General features: G+C 38.9%; 1 protein-coding gene across 1 annotated transcript in view; it reads left to right on the top strand.

Moving 5' to 3' along the window:
- The window catches only part of FBXL17 (F-box and leucine rich repeat protein 17), a 573,691-nt gene extending 555,643 nt beyond the window's left edge, over positions 1–18,048 (top strand). Inside the window, exon 10 of the mRNA XM_049769100.1 lies at positions 15,197–18,048. Coding sequence (XP_049625057.1) covers positions 15,197–15,337 — 141 coding nt within the window. The 3' untranslated portion in view covers positions 15,338–18,048. The remainder of the gene's footprint in view (positions 1–15,196) is intronic.
- Positions 18,049–21,110: the final 3,062 nt, after the last annotated feature.

The raw sequence follows: 21,110 nt of genomic DNA, 5'->3' as shown, positions 1-21,110 counted from the left end.
TCCTGAAGAACTAGGTGGAGGAATGAAATAGATGGTTTTTCTTCAGAAGAAATGATTTCTTCAGGTGCTGTGAAATCCATGTTTTTACACAGAGTTCCTCATTTAAATAGGAGAGAGGTTTGCTGTAATCAAATCAATAAGAAACCAATACAGAAAACCAGTAATAGAAACCAGTCAGCACTTTAAAGCCAGGAATCTGCTTTCCAACTTTAAAATATCAAGAGCCAAGTTTTGTTGCCCAATTTAATGTAAAAATATTCAGGAAAAATTGACCACTGCATTTTTCAGGAAGTAATTATGGTAAGAGAAAGCCTTAACCACCTAAATATTTCTGGGGAGAAAATAGAGTTTTTATCAGCTTGTTTAGGACTCATGAACAGGAAAGCCCTATGGGGAAAATAATATATGACTCTGTAACTAATATACTGAACTAACTGGAAAAATCAGTTTAAGGGAAAAATAATTTGTGGGACACTGTGTCCAGGAGTGTTTGGGTAGCAATTCAGCCATGAAACAAAGCATGTACCTACGGGGTTCCCTCTTCTCTACAGCATCTGCACAGCTGTATCCAGATTGCCCACAGCCATAATTTAAGATTGAAAATGTATGTTTTATCAAAGAAAATAAAGTGCAAAAACAAAACCCAACATTCTGTCCTAATAAGGCAGGGCTGGTTTTGACTGTATCAGATTGCACAGGCCAAAGTCTCGGGGCTGCAACTTGGAAGCAGCCAGGCTGCACTGCCAGGCTTGCCGCGAGAATGGGACAGTGAAAAATGGCAAGGAACTCCGGCTGGCACTCTGAAAGTCAGACTTAAGTCCTTCACTTGAAGTATCAGCATCTTGTTCCTTTTGCTGATAAAACAGTTTCTCCAGGTGATTTTCGCATAGGAGCACTTTAAAACACATTTTTACAACCCTCTTCTGATTATTCCTGGTAATTGAAACAGGGAAAAACACATCAGCTGAAATTCAGAGGTTCACTCTCAGCCTCAATTTAGCCAAGTGTTCCCATCTCTTCTTCCCACCCTATTCACGTGAACCACTGCAAAGCCAGAGTGAAGGCTTTTCTTGTCTTAAAACATTAAGCCAAGAAACAATAGTGTGGAGACTTGTGGCAGAGGTTACAGTCGTGGGCACTAGTATAGACTTCTAGGTTTTCAAATTCTGCTTCCCTCCCTCTATGTGGAAGTTGGAACACAACCCCTAAAAGTCTCTGTTTTACCACCTCAAAATCGCAGTAACAATATTTACCCCATAAGATTGTTAGGGGATTAAATGAGATAGTGCGATAAATTACTTAGCCTAAAGACATGAATACCTTAAGCACTCAATAAATGCCAGCTATCTTTATTACCATTATTATGTATGATGCATAATATACACACACCTGCTCTGCAGTCTTATATCTGATAGAATAACCATCTGGTCCAACAGGTTTGCAGAATTCAAGCAATGAATATAAATTCACTTGCTAAGATCTCACAAAGAAAAACTAGGCCCTTGAGATGCAGCTATTATTTTTTTCCGGTAGAGAATGGAGCGCAGGCTCTCACATACATAGGCCTGTGCTCAAGCTGATGAGTGATTCCATGGCCTCAAACAGCAATTTTTAAAGAAACAGTAAGATCTTTCATTGTTTTTATTGGACCAAGTAAATTATAATCCCACTTGTGAAGAGAGTTGAAACAATCTCAAAGCTAGAAAAGTACTAAAAGAAAGATGCTTTCTTTGCACATGGCAGGCCCGAGTTTGATCCCTAGCAGCACATCGAGTTCCCCATGTACTGCCAGGAGTGATTCCTGAGCACAGAGCCAGGAACAAGCCATCCCCCCAACCCCTGCAAAAAAGGCAAAAAAAAAAAAAAAAAGTGTGTGTGTGTGTGTGTGTGTGTGTGTGTGTGTGTGTTTAAAGCCTTTATTTCTTTATTTCTTAGACTTGCCAAGTCAGCTAGCCAGTGTCCAGCCTGGGACTTGTTTGCTTTGTTCCTTCATGAAAATCAAAAACTCCCTACAACACTTTCAGGGAGTAATGCAAGTAGTTGCTGACATTTTGCTTGCTTCTGTTTCGGCATTGATGGAGAGTGATTTTTTTTTTCTTGGAAGACGAAGAGGGCTTCGTGCTCCCAAATGCTGGAGGGTGAATGGAACTTTAGGATGCAGTTTGCCCGAAGGCGCCTCGGAGCTTCATTGCTGTGCAGTAAATAATCCCTCTGGAACTTTGATTTGGCTTTAAGTAATTATAGGACAGAATTAGGTTGCAGGATCATATTATTTTTTCTCATTTAAAAATAGAAATGTACCATCACTTCCTTAACAGAAGTTCAGATTAGATCTCTGAGCTCCCAAGCTACTGAGTCCACAAAGCAGAGGGAAGGATGATCCGAACTGGCTCAGGAGATGTTGGGGGAACATCTGCAGGAGACGGTGGGTGAAGGGTTTACTCTGCTGGGCTTCATAAAAGCCCAGAAGTTTACCAGCAAAAGCAAATGTTCTCCCCAATTGCGTTTTTACTTTTATCATGTTTTCTCTATTGACTTAAGAAATCCCCATCAAGCACCTTCCTCCACCTTCAATATTGCTAAGATGATCAGAAAAAAATTAGTGAGCAAAAGAGCATTCATACCCTGTGGAGCCAGCCCATAGTCCAAGGGGAAGAGGCAAGAAAATAAGCAAGGCCCTAATATTCCACAAAGGCTGTTGGGAAAGGCAGCATAGTGAAGTCAGTTGGTGGCCTGATCCTGATCCTACCTCCTAAACTTAGGTAGAAAAAAAACCTCTTTTTACTATTCTTATTTGATTGGTTTATCATTTGGATTGTAGAAATATTGTACTGCAAAAAACAACTTTGAAAATCTTGAGAACCTGCTACTGCTTCAGAATGTGAGAGATAGAGCCGGATAGTATAGTGTTAGGGCACTTGCCTTGTGTATGGCCAGCTCAGGCTTGATTCTCAGCATCTCACATGGTCCCACAGGCACCACCAGGAGGAACTACTGACTGCTGAACCAGGAGTAACCTCTGGTCACAGCCAGGTGTGGCCCAAAATGGGAAAAAAAAAAGTTATAGGATAGGACTGAAGAGATGGTGCAGCACCTAGGGAGCTTGCCTTGTACACATGTGACCAAGTTGACCCCTATGGTCCCTTGAGCCCTGCTAGGAGTCACCCCTGAGTATAGAGTCAGAAGTGAACCCTGAACACCACCCCTTACTCCAAACATATACACATAACAAAAATATGTGATAGGCTATACAATTTATAGATGATATTTATATAATATATTTTATTATCCACATATTTATAGGTATTATATAAATTAGCTAGACAAGGAAGTCGATGTAAAAATTGATACCTTGGATTTCCTGAATGCAGGGGTCTTGAGTACAACCCAAAGATCAGGGGCCAAAGAGATAGCACAGTGATAGGGCATTTGCCTTGCACTCAGCTGATCCAGGACGGATGGTAGTTCGAATCCCAGCATCCCATATGGTCCCCCGAGCCTGCCAGAAGCGATATCTGAGCACAGAGCCAGGAGTAACTCCTGAGCACCACCAGGTGTGATCCCCCCAAACAAAACCAAAAACCAAAAAAAAAAAAAAAAAACTACCCAAAGACCAGAGACTCAGAATTTAGACTCAGTCACAGAATATAGGCACCTACCAAGTTACTGAGCACAGCGGCCATCAGAATGCAGGCCTGCAGAGCTGATTTCTATGGGAGGACTGAAATTATTACTCGTTTTTTAGATTTTTCCTTTAATCTTTGCCACAGAGTACATTTTTGCTGATGTGAGTTGTTTTTTAGGAGACAGGTCTGCTCCAACAATTCTCCCCAAAAGAAAAACTACAGCTCAAGAAAGATACTTTTCCATCTCACGCTCTCTGGTGACTCCCACTATCTTCAGCTTTGTGTCAGAAAACAAAGACTGAAATCCGCAAGGCTGTTCAGCACGAAGGCCATTTTTCAGTTCAGAAATTTCTGCCCCTCTTTTGTTTTTCAGTGTACCTGCACAAACGTCATTTAGAACCCCCTCCACAGTGCTCTAGGATGCACTTACTACTCATGCGGTGACTCCATCAGTTATCTGATCAGAGCCCAGTTTTCTCCACTCTCCGTCTCTCAACGCACAGCCTAGAGCACTGCAGACAAAGCCCCATGTGGCTTCTTTAGCCCACCGTCCCACACATGACATTTGGATTGTAATCTGCGTAGAGCATGGACATCTACACAAAAAATAGGATTTGTACAACAGACAATTCCACGGGTACCAATTTATGGCCTGAGAATGGCCGATGAAAGGCCGAGTGCCGAGAGAGCTTACATTTGGCTTGAAACCTGCATAGGTGCAGAATGACTTGGTAAAACAGGAAATAAAAATGTCACTAATTTTTCTCTCTGACAGACTGGTGGTTGGACTCCTGTCACACTAATCTCTAATTAGAGGCTTCAGGTTGGTGAGCTCTGGTTCTCACTTAACACGGCAGGCGTCCCTGGAATCCCCATCCTCCCAGGTTCTCTGCTGCTTTCTCACTGTGCTAATTCAAGTGAATAGAAGCAATGCGAGTGTTAACAGGCAAGCCACATTTCATGAAAAGGAGACAGCATGAAGCCAGGCCTGTTGTGATATTGACAGACAGAGCATAGCACTCCCAATCATTGCAGATTCGAAAGGGAATGAGTGCATTTGAGAAAGTTGACTGAATTTATGAGCCAGGTTCTGTGATCTGCATCATGTTTTAGTATATGGCTCTCTCTGCTTTGGGATTTTAAGATCAGAGTTTCTACCTAAAAGCAAATCCATTATTCCTATATGGAAATACATATACATAAATATATATTCTAATGGTCTCCGCTGTTCTCCTTGGTTTGGAATTTTTTGATAAAATTTTCTATGTCAAAGCAAATCCACTAACCCTATATATAAATAAACTATATATACAAATATATGTGTATAAGTATATATATATATATATATATACATATACATATTTATTTCTAAAGGCCCTCCTCTCTTGGTCTAAGGCCCAGGTATCAAGGTCTGAATAGAACACAAAGGGGACTCAGGAGTCAGCTGGCTCCATATATGACTGGTGGCCTTTAGACTCTTAATAATATATGCAGCTTTTCTTCTTTAAATTATATCAAATGCTTAGTCATGTGTGATGCTATTCTCACCTCATGGGTGATTCATTGAGGCAGCCTTGTCCACGTGAGAACTGGACTTAGGGGCTGAGGTTGAAAAGGGCCATTTGACCTTCCCCACACTGACAGAAGAGAATCCTTTATCTGAGACTGAATGCTGAAGGAGACAAAATCAGTTTAGGTTTACCACATTTTATTCTTGACAGGGATAAATATCTAAAGACTGGGAAGACTTCTAAACTAAGGAGCAAGAGTTTTCCCCTCCAGAGGGCATCACTCATTAGAATAGAGGGAAAGAACGAAGAAGCTTCATAGCTGCAAATAATCTGAGAAACCCAGTAAGATGCCTGTACCCAACCTGGTTTGATTCCCAGTGTCCTAAGCCTCCCCTCCAACAATAAAAAAAATAAAGAATATGAATTCAAATATTTCCTCTAGATTCCTAAGTGTCAAAATTAATTGTACCCTTTAAGAACTCTTTAATCAGAGGCTTTAGAAATCAGCCAGTCTATACCTGAGCTGCATATTAAAATCTCCTAAATATATTAAAAACTGCCAGCGCTGGAAAGGCAGCACAGAGGTTAGGGCACATGGTTTGCATGCTGCCAGACCCCATTTTATCCCCAGCACCACTGTGTGCTTCCTAAACATTGCTAAAAGTAAATAATAACCTTTTTTGGTTGGTTGGTTGGTTGGTTGGTTTTGGAGCCACACCTGAAGGCACTCAGGAGTTACTCCTGGCTCTGTGCTAAAAAATTATTCATTTTAGGGGGTGCCTATATGGGATGCCATGGATCCGACCCTAGTCGACAGACGTCCTACCTGCTGTGCTATCAATCCAGTCCCAAAGCCAATAATCTTTTAAACTTGAAACTGCTGTGGTTAGGGGCCAGGGTTATAGCTTGAGAGGTAAAGCCTATGTCTTGTATGTCTGAGGTTCCGAGTATGAAATCGGACACAGTTTCCAAAGACAATGACCAAAAAACAAAGCTCAAAAAACATATATACACATTAGCAGATGCCACGAGCCACTTCAACAAGAGTCATGTACAGTTGAGATATAGTTCAGGCATCCAGTTGAGATCTGGCTTAGTTTTCAAAGCTCCCAGGTGATTGCAGCGAGAACTGGGCTGAGACTAATCCATGGTTGCAATTACAGTTGAGTTTATTCCCCACTGATGGGCATGTATCAGACATTTCTTCTCTAGGAATCAATGTGGAATTAGCTAGAGAATAAAGAGCCTCAGTTTGAAGAAGAAAGAGGGAAATAAGGAAATGTACCTATACGAGATCAAAGGTGAGGAGCCTTGATTACACCTGGTCTTCTCCCCTGCCACTAGGGATCTGGGAGACAAGAGCCTTTCTCTGGGAGATTATAAATGTGGTGCTAAACTCCTACTTCCTCGGACCTCTGTTTTCTAACTAGAGGGGACAACAGCATGTTGTGGAAGGTCCCCAGCAGGAACTGACAATTACTACTTTGCAAAGTGAGGGAAAGAGAAACATGGAATCTGCAGGCTAAGGGGACAGAGTGAAGAAGTCAATGTATCTTTTGTTGTTTTATTCTTTCCTTTTTTTTTTAATTGCTTTTTGGGCCACACCCGCATTATGCTCAGGGGTTACTCTTGGCTCTGTGCACAGAGATGACTCCTGCTGGTGCACAGGGGATCATATGAGATGCCAGGGATCAAATCCAGATCAGCCACCTGCAAGGCAAGCACTCTCCTTATTCATTTGTTAAGTATCCTTATTAAAAAAAAATAGTTTCTGCTGTGCTTAGGTGACTCACCTCCTTTCCATGCACATTTGAGGTACTGCCAACATTCCTATTATCTATATCTGATTCATGTGTTATGTAGACATTTGGTGAAAAAGCAATTAGACTCATTTGAATAGGGCCTTGCCACTTGGTGAATGGCAGGTTCTGTGGAAAAACCAGTCGGGGTTTTCCAGAGAGCCAGCACACTCTGGGAGAAGCAGAAGACTCATTGCCTGAGAGATAACACTCAGCCCTAGGGATGCTAGGAGTCAGCCTCTGGGACTGTTAGCAGTGAGTGGCATTGCCCAGGGAGATTGAAGAATGACAAACCAGCATCCAGGGAGAGCCCAGAATGTGGAGGCAGGAGCTGAGTGTGCTACTTACAGCACATCTATGTACATTTGTAGACCCCTCTACCCTCCTCCTACCTCCAGAAAAGGAGGGAGTAGCCGTTTGTCTCTGCCCCCTCCACAGGACTGTATCAAGAACTTATTTAGGCATACACTTGAATGTGTTGGATGAGCCCAAAGAAAGGCTAGATGGGCTGCTTGAGTCCAGCTCACGAGCAGTTCTTTTTTCTTCCCTGAATGATGTGTGTATTTTTGGTGCTTGTGTTACATGGGCTGATGCCTCCTGATCCTCCAAAAGTCCCCTTAAGTATCACTTCTATTGGCAAGCCCTTTGGAACGCTCTTGGTGAAGGTCGGTGCATACTAAGTGCTTCTGCCCTGCAGACGTTATTTCTCAGGCTTTGCTGCAACTGGCATCGTTAGCTTCCCTGCTCCAAGAGGAAAGGCTCCACATCTATCAGCCACGCGGGCCATTCTGCCTCTGAGTGGTGGACACATGCAGTGATGCAGAGCGGGAGGAGGAAAATCTGGTTGCTGGCATGGAGGCAGTAGAGCCTGCATCTTCCTCATGAGGCCATCTGTGCTTCCCAATCTCCACACTCACTGGATCCTGGGCGACTGACATTTACTGTCATTTACATCCCTAAGAGCTCAGCCATTTTGAAGAGAGGGCAGGGGCTCTGGCTGTGTCTCTGTATAAACTCCACTCTTTCCCCTTTTAGTGTTACATGGAAAAGGAGTGTCGGTGAGCTTTTCACTAGCAAGATATGATGGGCGGGCTCTATCCCAGCATGGAGTCCCGTCCCCCACAGAGTTCACTACCTGCCATGATGCAGGCTATGGTACCTGGACTGCTAGTGTCCAAGAAGTCCAGGTCTCACATCCCAGCTGCCATTACCTACCCTGTTAGCCCTGCTTTGCTCACAATTCATCTAATTAATTGCCTAGGAAAATAGTAACTGTCCATTGTTGACCGTTTTTCTCTTCTTCCTTTTCCATTCTCATCGGCATAGCAGTGGACTTTTATGTACTCCATTGCTATAAATTTGTCAGTGAATGAAACCAATAAGGTCTAAGAATATGCTAGATGATGTGTATAGGATTGAGAACAAAGAAGTGCCTAAAAATACTCTTTGCTTTCAAAGAACATACATGTCATATATTTTTATTATTGACATTTTAAATGTAATGTTACTTTTTAAATTATTTATTTAAAATTATTTAAATTCTTTTTATGCAGACGTTTTACCATGCAAAAAGTTAAAGAGTTTCATCATATTATTGAAATATAAGTTTAATATACCACATATCATATACCTCCCCAACAAGGGCCATGACCAAGAAATATGAATATTTTATAAAATGCCTCCAAGAGTAAGTAAGAATAATATTTCTTCAAATTTTATCAAAAGACACATTTTCTAGTAGATATTATCTGGGAGGTTCTTGAGAGTAGACTTATACGACTTATACTCATCTGGAACTTTTGGGGAAAATATTGTTATGGCAGTGATGATATAGCCTAAGGCAGGGGTGGTGAACAGGATTTGACCCTCACTCAAAATGGCAAAATGCAATATCTGTTTAATATATTATGTTAAAATTAGATGCTTTTGTGTGTTTATCTGTTTTGGCAGGTCACTACCGTGGTGTGGCTCTCTGACTCTCACAGTTTAAAATTTTGGCTCTTTGTGTCGAACTTGTTCGCCACCCCTGGCCTAAAGGGTAGGGAATCTGATTGAGCTGAATTATAAGAATTTCCTAATAGGAAATTAGAAAAGTTCTCTCCTCATGTTCCATCCTATCGGCACCAAATAAATAAATAAATAAAAGGAAACTACAGTGTGATTTACCTTAATTAGGATAGCAATTTGTCTCACATTTTCAAAAAGCGCTAATAGACGTTAACTCAAAATAGATTAAAATATCAGACAAATTGTTACTACTTTAAAAATAATTCTAATAAATTTGAAAATGTAAATTATGGTTATGAGTCTTTGGAGATATATAGCCTGTGGTACATATATTTTCCCCTTTAATTACAGTAATTTCTTCAATAGATACCATTGCCTGTTTCCTTAGCAAGATGTGCTGCATTTTTCAAATCTCCTATCTCATGTAATAGAGAAGTTGCTATTGATTGTTCTCAGCAAGGGTGAAAGAAACTGCAGAAAACCAGGAGTCATGGTAAAATATTTATAGCTTCACCCTTATTTCTTTTTAATATTATGTACATGTTATGAGTTAAAACCAAGAATGGTTCTTTTCATTTGCGGGAGCAGAGTTGTGCATGACAAAATGTGGATGTGGATGGCAGGATTTTAATGGCCAGGCCCTCCTATTGTCTTCATGCCAAACTCCTCATCTCAAGTACCAAAGTTCTTAAATGTGCATAATTTGTCTTCTGAGGAATTAAGGAAAGTAGCTTTCATATACAATTTGTCTCTCTCACTGCATAGCCAGGACACACTCTGAGTAGAAGTTAGAACCTTCCCTGGTCTGAGCACATATATTTCCTTTGAATAACTTCTACCCAACAAAGCTCTAAAATGGAATATTTTAATTTCCCCCTGCTTTGCTTTCAAGAATTTATAGAGCAGTTAGCAAAAAAAAATTGCTTAAAAGATACATAATATGTATGAAAGAATAAAAATGCTATAAAAGGTACTCGTTTTCTATAATTACACTAAATTTAATTTCTGTCTGTTCATTCTTACCCATAGCCAGAATGAGTACACATTCTATATGACTGATCCAGGTGTACCTTACATTAAGTAAGAGAAAAATAGAAACTCAAATTTTGGTATACCAAAGGATATTTAAAACACACTAGGAGATAGAAAAATTAATCCTATTATAAAAGTTTTTATTGAAGTAAACATCAGGGGTATAGAGATAGTTTGGGAATATTGCCTTGAGTGCATCTGATCCAGGTTTAATCCTGCCTGGCCCCATATCTTGTCCTCGGAGTATTTTTCAGTGGTGATCTCTTAGCACAGAGCAGAGTACAGCCAGGTATGACCCCAACCTTGAAAGAAAATACATTAAAGAAAACAATTATTCCCTAATTTATTTATTAGTGTATGAATGTTTAATTGTGAGTAATTCGAAGTCTTTATGTAGCATGTGTGCTTAAAGTAACTAATACTGCTTTTTGGAAAAATAGTGTTCACAGATGGATATTTTTATTATAAAAGCTGGACTTCTGGAGCCAGAGTGGTAGCAAAGTGGTAGGGTATTTAATGCCTTGCATACAGCTTGACCCAGGATGGACATGGGTTCAATCCCTGGTATATGGTCCCTCGGGGCCAGGAGTGATTTCTAAGTGCAGAGCCAGAAGTAAACCCTGAGCAATGCTAGGTGTGGCCCCAAAACAAACAAACAAACAAACAAACAACAAAAATAGCTGGACTTCTAGGGTCAGAGAAACTGTGCAGCTGGTAGGCTACTTGCCTTGCTCACAGTTGACCCAGTTTGATCCCTGCCTTCTCTCTAGTCCCCTCCTCCCACCAGGACTGATCCCATCCCGGAGCACAGCCAGGAGTAAAGCCTGGTGTTGCTCTCAAACAAACAAAAAAGGAAGAAAAATAGTTTGAACCACTGTTGACAAGTTGATTAGAAAAGCTGTGCTGTAGAAGTCAGCCTCTACCTTTTTGGTGAGTTTAAATGTTTTCAGTTAAGTTGTTCAATAAATAAGTCAGAGTCTCAGACTGTTTTTTCCATTTAAATCTCCAATTATATAATGCTGACTTTCTGCATCCTCTTTGACACAACAGCTTCTGATTTCCTTTAATGAGGCCTGTGTTCATTTGGTGAGAAGTCAGGGAGGAGGGAATATAACTGCATCATGGAAAAATGAGGTGAATAAAAGGGTTTCCTGAGAGTAAGCACTTAAAACCTGGAGGGTAGAGGAAGTCTTTTGGAAAGTTCTGGAATCTCCATAAAGTATTAAGATAGAGTCAGTTCTCCTTGAAATATGCTTTAAGGCTTCTGTCTTCACCTTTGATAATTTTATTTCGAACATTGCAACTAATTTTAATGAGCTTTATTTCTGAATTATCTCAGAAGTGTAAAAGTATTGAATATCATATAGAGAACTGGTCGCCTTAATATACTATTAATTAACTCCTGCATTCAGTGACTACTTATTGAATTAACTGCTATAATAATAAAAGCTACCATTTGGTGATTTCTTTTCTCGCAGGTATTTAAAATAACTTTTTTTTTACTGAACATGTGCTAATAGAAAACTAAATAAATACAAGAAACAAAGAACAATCCTATATAATTATTGGCAGTTCCAATTTGATGTCCTTCTGGGTCCTGATTACATAAGTACACAACAAGCGCATAATGCTACTAAAATTGTGCAGTATGTATCATGCTTCTTTGTACACAAACCTGAGCACTTGCTTCTTTCATTCCTTCCTTCTCTCCTTCCTTTTTCTTCCTGCTTTTTTCCCTTTCTCTTACTTTTTTTTTTTTACTCTTTTTTTTTCTTGGGGGAAGGGAGTATTTGGTTTGGGGTCCAAACCCAACAGTGCTCAGGGCTTCCTCCTGGCTGTGTGCTTGGGAATCATTTCTGGATTGTGCCAGAGAACAATATATGTTGTGCAGAGGATTAAACTAGGACAGCTGCAAGTAAAGCAGGTGACCTATCCACTGTATTGTTTCTTCGTGTCCCCCCCCCCTTGTAATATTTTATGTTCCTAAATCATGCCACTTACACACATGAATATTTATCATTTCAAAGTAGGGACTCTTTTCTAAATTGCCACACTGTTAGCCACATTATTGCAATTCATCCGTACAACAATCACAGGACATACCATTCTTTTTTTTCTTTTCTTTTCTTTTTATATACATCTTTATTTAAGCACCATGATTACAAGCATGTTCATAGTTGGGTTTCAGTCATAAACAAAATACCCCCTCTTCACCAGTGCAACATTTCCACCACCAATGCCCCCCATTCCTCCCCTATCCCTGTCTGTATTCACGACAGACATTCTACTTCTCTCAATCTTGAATATTGTCATGCTAACTGTTAGTGTAGTTATTTCCCTAACAATGTTCACCACTCTGTGGTGAGCTTCAAATTGTGAGCTATTCCTTCCAGCCCTCCCAGCCCTTAACTCTATTGTCTCTGGGCCTTAAGACATTATTGTAATAAGGACATTAATACGCTTATCCTACTCACACAATTAAGGACCCAGATCTTAAAGCACTGAGACCAGAATTCAGAGGTGTTTTTGGTTGACTCCATATGAGTCTATGATAGGAAGCATGTTCATGTTTCTTCTGATTTTATGCAGTTGGATAACTTCCAAGAGAAAAAGTAGTTTCAGGTTTCCAATGCTTTTTGTTCAAATGAGAGAAACAGGCCAATAAAGAGATGATTACAGTATGGTGTAAGTGTGCAGGGATAGGAAACCAGCCTTTGGGGTGCCCACTACAAGTGCTCAGTGAAGGCCAAAGAAGCCCAGCTTAGTAGGGTGCGACTCAGGGAGAGAAGCTTCCTAATGGAAGGAATTCCATAGCTGAACATCAGCTTCTGTGAAATCACTGAGGTTTCCGACTTTGCCTTGCTCTTGTATTTTCCTTTACATTTAGAATTATTTCATTATTTCTTCACTAAAAACTATACTTGGCTGGTGAGTACAAGAACAATCCCAGCTCTTGTAGATCTTAAGTTAGACTAGAAGAAACAGACATTAAACAATTAAAAAGTAAGTTTTTAAGGGTGGATCCATAGAATAGCTGATAGGTCACTTGCCTTGCACACAGCTAACCTGGGTTGGTTTCCCAGAACCCCATGAGGTCCTCAAGCCCTCAAAATTGGTCCCAGAGCACAGGGTCAGGATTAAGCCCTGAGCACTGCTGGGAGAGTTTCCCTTACTCCTACAAAAAGAAAGAAATTAAGTTGAGATAATAGGTACTATGGTACTATGTATTGTCGAAATAAATTAACCTGGTTGTCTGTGTTTGGGGTAGGGAAGTTTTATAAATTCCTTGGGAAAATGACATCAAAGTTAAGAATCCAAGACTGAATTTTAAAGTAGGTATAAGTCGAGAATCACAGAGTTAGATTGTAAAGTGTTCCAGGTAAAGAAAGCAAGTGTTGTGGACAGAGAACACCTACAGCTTGCAGGGATATTTTTGTTGTTGTTTTATTTTGTTTTGGGGTCACACCTGGCAGTGCTCAGGGGATACTCCTGGATCTGCCCTCAGAAATCGCTCCTGTCAGGCTCGGGGGACCATATGGGATGCTGGGATTCGAACCACCTTCCTTCCACATGCAAGGCAAAACGCCTTACCTCCATGCTATCTCTTCGGCCCCATTTATACAGTTTAGTAATATGACAATAGCCAGAGTATCAAAAACAGATAACTTGGACTAAAGAAGGGATTGCCTCCCGGATGTCCTTGCTGCCTTGACTCAATAAATACCAGGATTCAAATGTAAATGTAAATTTTTTAATTACTACATTGTTTTAAATTTTATTTAGCTATCCACTAATGTTTAACCCTGTGTTGTATATAAGCTTTACAAAATCTGTTTTGAAACATGGATTTAAAACAACCCATTCAAAATGATGTTCTTATTGTTGATCACCTGTCTATCACAGAATGAACTACTTTACTAGCTGGCTTGAATTTTGAATGAAAGTCAATTTTCGTAGAAACCAGCCCTACATAGATACATATTCTGGCAAAGGTTAAATAACATAAGCACTGTTTTAAAAAATGAACTCTCAATTTTTTAATGAAAGGTTATATATAATGTAGGTTTCCAAATCATTCACAAAGCACTGTATTTCAGAAAAGTACAGACGTCTGGATACGTTGTGTCCTCAAGCTTCTAACTAGATTTTCGAAGTATAAGACGGTGAGATAGTTTTGGGTTTTCTTGGTGGCTCTGATCTTTTTCAATAATGGACAGACTCGGAGAGGGAAGAACAAAATTGTCTCTCGCACACACCTTTTAGACCTGCTTACTCAGTATAAATGAAATATTGATGTATTTGGAAATGCCCAAGTGTTCAATAAAGATTTTAAATAAAGCTACCTTAAAGTTGTGGTTCTTAGGTTAATCATTTATTTATCTAAAGGATGAAGGAAACTGTCTAGTTCTGTGATATGAGCTGCAATCAGCTTAAAAATAATTGACAAATTAATCCCTTCACAGCACAGCAATTGTAAAAGTGTTAGTTTTAATTAGGCCTGTCTGATTGCCTTGTCTAATCAAGAATCAAGGTGGTATCTTTGATGGTTAAGGTCCATTGGGGCCATCTCTGACCTGCCAGCCATGTATGTTTTAATTATTGATTCCTCACATTTCAGCCCTTTTCACAAAAGGACTGGGAGTTGGCAATACTTTAACATTTCAAGGAAAGAAAATTTATTTTGCTGAACACTCACTTCCACCTAGACCCTCTGGATATTCTCCACCAAGCAACAACTTTTCCCTAGAAGAGCTGTGAGAAGGGCTACAATGATAGTCCAATAGTTAGGATACTTACCTTATATGCCGCCAACCCTGGTGGTTTGATCCTTGGCACCCAGTGTGGTCCCCTGAGCTCTCCAGGAGTAAGCCCTGAGCACTGTTGGGTTTAGCCCCCAAACCTAAATAAGTAAATAAAAGTTTTTTCAAACTTGAGATTGTTGATAAAGTAAATGATCTAATTAAAATGTTGTCTTACTAAACTTTCTCCCCTGCTTTTACGCATAATTTCAACACCACACCCATCACCAGCGTACCCTCTATCCTATGTCTTTCGAAGAAATCTCCAGCAGTGAATCTACTCTTTGAGTGGGCATAGTGGTCAGACAAAATGAAAAAAAGATCTTTTTTGCCACCACCAAGATGGAAAGTGAACAGCCCATGCACTTGGCCTCAGTGGTTCCCACGGCCCTGTGATTGACAGCCCCTCTCTCTGCTTGCAGGTCAATGAAGTGACCGTGGAGCAGCTGGTGCAGCAGTACCCACACATCACTTTCAGCACCGTCCTGCAGGATTGCAAGAGGACCTTGGAGAGAGCATATCAGATGGGCTGGACCCCCAGCATGTCGGCTGCCTCCTCCTAACACTCACGCCCACGTAGGTCCGCAGGCCAGGAGAGGTTGTCAATTTGGGGTGGGTGATCTCTTTGGAAACGTTTAAACTGTAACGTGTCTGCGTGTGTATCCAAGTGTGTATATTTGTGTCTTGTTTGCATATTGCATAGCATAAGCGCAATTGCTATTTGCTCCCCGGTGAGCTGTTCTACTCTTTAAAAGGAAAGCTTTGAAAGCTATAAACCTTGGCGTTTTTAAGTTCAAAGGCTTCTTTCTCTAAAAGAAAAAAAAGTTGTGGTTTTTTTTTTTTTTTTTTTTTTTTTTTTTTACGATAGAATAAAACAGTTGGATGAATTGTTTTTGCAATCTAATAACTGCCACTTTTAGAGAGCTCCAAAATGAAAGTGGTGGCCCTCTTTTCAGAAGGGGCAGAATTGTGCATGTCTGTTGATGTCAGAACAGAAGGATGTTGCACTAATTAAAATTCTAGAAACCAGAGTTTTTCAAGGTCTCACACACACACACACACACACACACACACACACACACACACACACACAAAGATAGTCTCATGCGCTCTTGTACTGATGAATCTTCACTGGCACAGGGATCTTGTCCTCCAAATTCAGCTCATCCACAGATGCCCAACTTGCTATATGGTGCCTGGTTTAGAAACTAAAGAGAATTCAGCCTTCCGTTAAACTTTTATGGAGATAGCAATCTGAACTCCCCGTGTCAGCTCACAAAAGTTATTAATTATTCATCCTTCCTAAAATGCATTCTGTTGAGAACTAAATATTTTAGTTGAGTTTCATGTTAATGGTGTGTTGTGTTAGCTTTTTGTTTTATGGATAGTAACTGGTCAGGATATATTTTAATGATATTTAGAGCTAATCTTAGTATCATTCATATTAAACCACCAATGTAATTAATAGTGTGCAGTTATTAAAAAACCTACAGATCATTTAATTATTTTTTGTTAATTTTGGTAATTATGAAAGTATATTTCTGAAATTTGGGGGTAGTCATGTAGATAAAAGATTAATGAGTGAGATATAAGTAGACAATCTTCCTATTAAATTTTTTTTTTGCTTTGCTTTGGGCATTAGAACAGGTTTTTGGGAAATATGCATGTTACCATCTTTTGAATAGTTCTGCAGCTGCAAAGTTCTCTTTCCGGTTAGTGTATAAGTTAAGAAGAAAAATTAGAAAATCTTTTCATTAAGATTCTGTTTACATTTGTCAAAAGTACGCATTTGTTTAATTAAATTTTTCCATTTTTCATTTAAGACAATATCAGTAAATGAATATGTGTTTTGATTTCACACATCTTTTATGATGAATTCAGAGTAGGGACTCAGGCTCAAATCATCTTTCCTGCGTCTAGATTTATATAGTCAAGACAGCAGGGAGCCTTTTTAAGCTAAAGAGTGATGATTATCTTTTACAGTAGAATTAGATATAAACCCTGACTTGTGAATTTCCTATTTATTCTTCCTCAATGTGGACATAACTGTTTTTTAAAATTATAACAAATATGCTGGTTTTTAGTTTCACTTTATAATCCCCAATATTGCTCAAATGACACTAGTTCTAAGAAACAAAAGTTAGCTTTACATTCGAATGCCGTTCATTTATTTATAATGAGTCTTTTTTGGTAAGCAGTTGTCTCCTTTGATTATGTCAGTGTTTCTGATATGGCATTTTTATTTTTATTTTTATTTGTTGGCTTTTAACCCAGTCAGTTAGGAAAATCTAATCAGTAAGCACCAAGGGTATTTTCCCTTTACTAAATTCATTACTAAATTAATTTAAAGGGAATGAAATTGGTATAAGAAAATAAAAGGGTTGCCATTAATAAGCTCTGGGTCTTTTTACACATCAAACTGCATCAGTTTCCTATTTCTTTCCCCACCATGGAAAAATATTAATTCACAAACTTTTAACTGGTTTTTAATCCAAAACTAATTTATAAGACAGTATGTATAGTAAAGTAGCTCGAGTGAATAAACAAAAGTTTAATTTTTATATATGTCACATTATATTTTAAATAGGTAAAAAAAGAAAAAAGAGAGAGCCATCAGTAATATAGATGGTACCATTTCAGTTCAAAGTTGTAATAATCTTTAGAGTATTATAGTTCTGTTGTCAAATGGTTTCAGAAGTGTATACCTTTTAATGTTGCATTGTTTTAATCTAAAGTACAGCACTATAACATGCTTTAGCTTGGGGGGGAGGGTGGGCTTGGGAGGGCCTCACACTTACCTTTAAAATGTTGACTAATCCAGAAAGCCTGTTGCAAAATAACCTGGAAAACTGCTTTGGTATATTTGTAGAAATCTGTAGAAATGTCATACCTGACCTCAAAGCATTAATCTCAAAAAACAACTTGCAAAAGCATCACTTTGAGTGATACAGTCATGGTTGTTAAATGTGTTCTCATTAGATGCTTGAAAATGAGGCTTAAAATGATTTTTCTGGGCAATATAGAGTTTCTTTTTTTTGCTTAGAATGTCATAAATATATGTGAACACATTTGATGCAGGGCTTTTTATCCTTTCCAAAATGTCAACAGTATTTTCAGAATAAAGACTATGAAATATATTGCTGTAGTGGAAAATTCTGGTCCTTTGTCTTTAATGTCTTTTTGAGTGGATAAAGGAAATTCACCCAGTTTGTAGTTTCTATATTTCTGTGAATCTTTTGACCTTGCAATGGGTTGCAATAAAAGAGAAACAAAACACGGTGTCTGTTGTTTTATTTTAGATACAATAAATGCCAGGCTGATGCTGGCGGATGTGATGCCGGCTAGGGTCTGTGTCCTTGTGTGATTCATCACTGATTTTATGTAGGTTCAACTCACCCAGAATAATAAACAAGACTATGTTTAGGCGCTTCTAATTTGGCTGGTGATCGCTGCAATAAGATTGAAACCTCGAAGAATTAAACAAGTAGGTTGTTTAAAATCTAGTTCTCTAAACACTCATTTACTTAGCTATTTACCCAATTTTTCAGTAGTGAATAAAATGAAGCATTTATTGAGTTAAAGACATGTGCCAGACACTGGAAACTTCATGATAAATAAAACCCATTTCCTCCAGTTGCTCAGAGCCTGGTGAGAAGACATTTTTAAAAATTAGCAATGGCAGCAGAGTACGACAGATGTTAATAATGGACATAATTATGGGAAGTCTCCTAAGACAGAGCTGCAGCTTGGGAAGGAAGAGCTTTATAAGAAGGTGGAGTTTTTAATAAGGGTGAAGGAGTTGCAGGGATTTACCAGACGTACTGCATGGAGACAGAAGGGGCAACCTGGAAAATAGAAAATGTCTGGAACGGTATGAGAAAATGAAGTGGCAAAATATGTGTGGAGATTGAGGTAACTGAGCAAAGGGGGAAATACAAGATTTGCTCAGTACAGGCATAAGATAGAAAAATGTTGGGTGGACAAAGGAAAGGGAAGTATAAGCTTCCCATGACCTACTCAAGATATTAGACTGGTAGGAAAGTCAAGTCTGCTTTATCACTTTTTATAAAGTTCACCCTAATGTCATTCAGCAAGCAGAAATTTAAAAGCACCCTGTTGGCACTTTGAAATAAAGAGTTTGAAATACTTTCTGCTATATACCATCTAATTTTTTTCATTAAGATCTACCCAAATAGAGGTGGCACTAGAGGTAAGGTGTCTGCCTTGCAAGCGCTAGCCAAGGAAGGACCGCGGTTTGATCCCCCAGCGTCCCATGTGGTCCCCCCAAGCCAGGGGCAATTTCTGAGCGCTTAGCCAGGAGTAACCCCTGAGCACCAAACGGGTGTGGCCCGAAAAACAAAAAAATAAAAAATAAAAAAGATCTACCCAAACAAACACACAAATACTTTGTAAATTAATGTTTCTTCAAAAAAGCATCATTATTTACAGAATAAGAAATAAATCTGTAGCAGAGATCATCAAACAGTTCCCTGGCCAAACCTAGACAAATTAACATTTTTTGTAAGTAAAGTTATATTGGAACATTCCCACATGCATCTGTTATTGTTTTGCTTATGGTTGCTTTTATGCTACAGAGCAGAAATGAGAGGTTGCGAAAATAATATTTACTACCTGGCATATGAAAGGAAAAGTGTTCTTGCTTTTTGTCTCAAATTTGTGTGTCTTTCAGACTGATCAAGCCAGCATCAACTGAAAATCATTTAGAACTATAAATTCAAAATCACCCCAGACCCATTGCATTCAAAACAGAAGGAATAAGGTCCACCAGTCTGTTTTAGAAAAACTGATGTTTCTAATGCATATCAAACCTTAATCTCTGCAAAGAGAAGCTTAGAAGTTATTAAAATATGGGATACTATATTGATTATCACAGACTACGAATGTACAGAACACTGACCCCGTGAATATTGGAAATTCCAGTTTCTAGAAAGGCTTCTATAATCCCTTTTACAAAGTGAAACAAATTGAGGGTCAAGAAGATAGAGAGTAAGGCATTTGCTCCACATATGACCACTCTATAGGCCACTCTCACAGGTTTTAGGGGATTATTCAGAAGAATTTGTATGTGATTGGTGCTAAACTATATTACCAACATTTTTGGAGAACTGTTCAGTCTCCACATTTTTAATAAGTCTGTTTGTTGTTGAATTTTATTAGCTATGCATGCAAATGTATATATAAATATGTTTCCAGCTCTTTATCCTATAGTGTACAAATATTTTTTCCAGTTTACTAGATGTCTTTTTTATGATAGCGCCACCGTGCCAAAGCATTTTTGTTTGATATAATCTTATTTTTACTTTTCTTTCCATTGACATTTGGAGTTGAATGCCTAAATAAACTACATATGTCAATATGCCTGTGTTTTGTTCAATGATTTTAGGGATCTAGATCCTTAATCCATCTGTGCATAGTTGAGCTAAAGGTTATTTTTTTTTTATTTTTGCATGTAGCTATCCAGCTTCCTCAGTACCAGTTTTGAAGGGGCTTTCTGGTCTTCGTTAATGTTAATAGAGGCTCCCACATCAAAAATTAACTGTCGTGGTCGGAGTGATAGCACAGCAGTAGGGTGTTTGCCTTTTATGCCACTGACCCAGGATGGACCTGGGTTTGGTCCCCAGTGTCTCATATGGTCCCCCAAGACAGGAGCGATTTCTGTGAGCATAGCCAGGAGTAACCCCTGAGTGTCACAGGGTGTGGCCCCCAAAACAAACAAACAAAAAACTGTCCACCACTTAGCTTTTTTGGTATCTAAATTCTATTTCAGTGGACTGATTCTATTCCAATACCACACCTTTTTGATTACTTTAGCTTTGTAGTATAATTTAAAGTTGGGTATGCCCAGTATCACACACATAAAAAGAAAGGCAACCCCAAATTATAGGGAATGCAAAATCTTTTATCTTTCCCTCAAAAGTTCTTTGGCAACTTGCAGATATTTTGTCTTTTTATAACATTTTGGTAATGTTTTCCTACGTCCTTAAAAAAACGTCATTAGAATTTTAATAAGAATTGCATTGAATCTGTAATATTTGTCTTAGATGGTCATTTTAACTATGTTAGTTACTAATCCATCAACATGGAATATTTTCTGTGTCTTATTCTAAAATTAATGTATAATTTTAGGGTGTTTTAGGGGCACTCCCAATCAGTGCCTAGGAAATCTTGTCCACTGATTATTCTCAGCTAACTGAGCTATTAGTTCAATACATGAGTTTGAGGATGCAAATTAAATTTCTGTCAATTGTCTAGCACATGCCTGAACTTCTATACTATCAGCCCCTTCAATATTTTTTTAAAAATATTTCCCCCTTT

Source organism: Suncus etruscus, chromosome 2 (assembly GCF_024139225.1).
Source record: "Suncus etruscus isolate mSunEtr1 chromosome 2, mSunEtr1.pri.cur, whole genome shotgun sequence".
Classification (NCBI taxonomy): domain Eukaryota; kingdom Metazoa; phylum Chordata; class Mammalia; order Eulipotyphla; family Soricidae; genus Suncus; species Suncus etruscus.
Note: the sequence above shows the minus strand (reverse complement) of the source record. Positions and strands in the feature narration are given on the sequence as shown.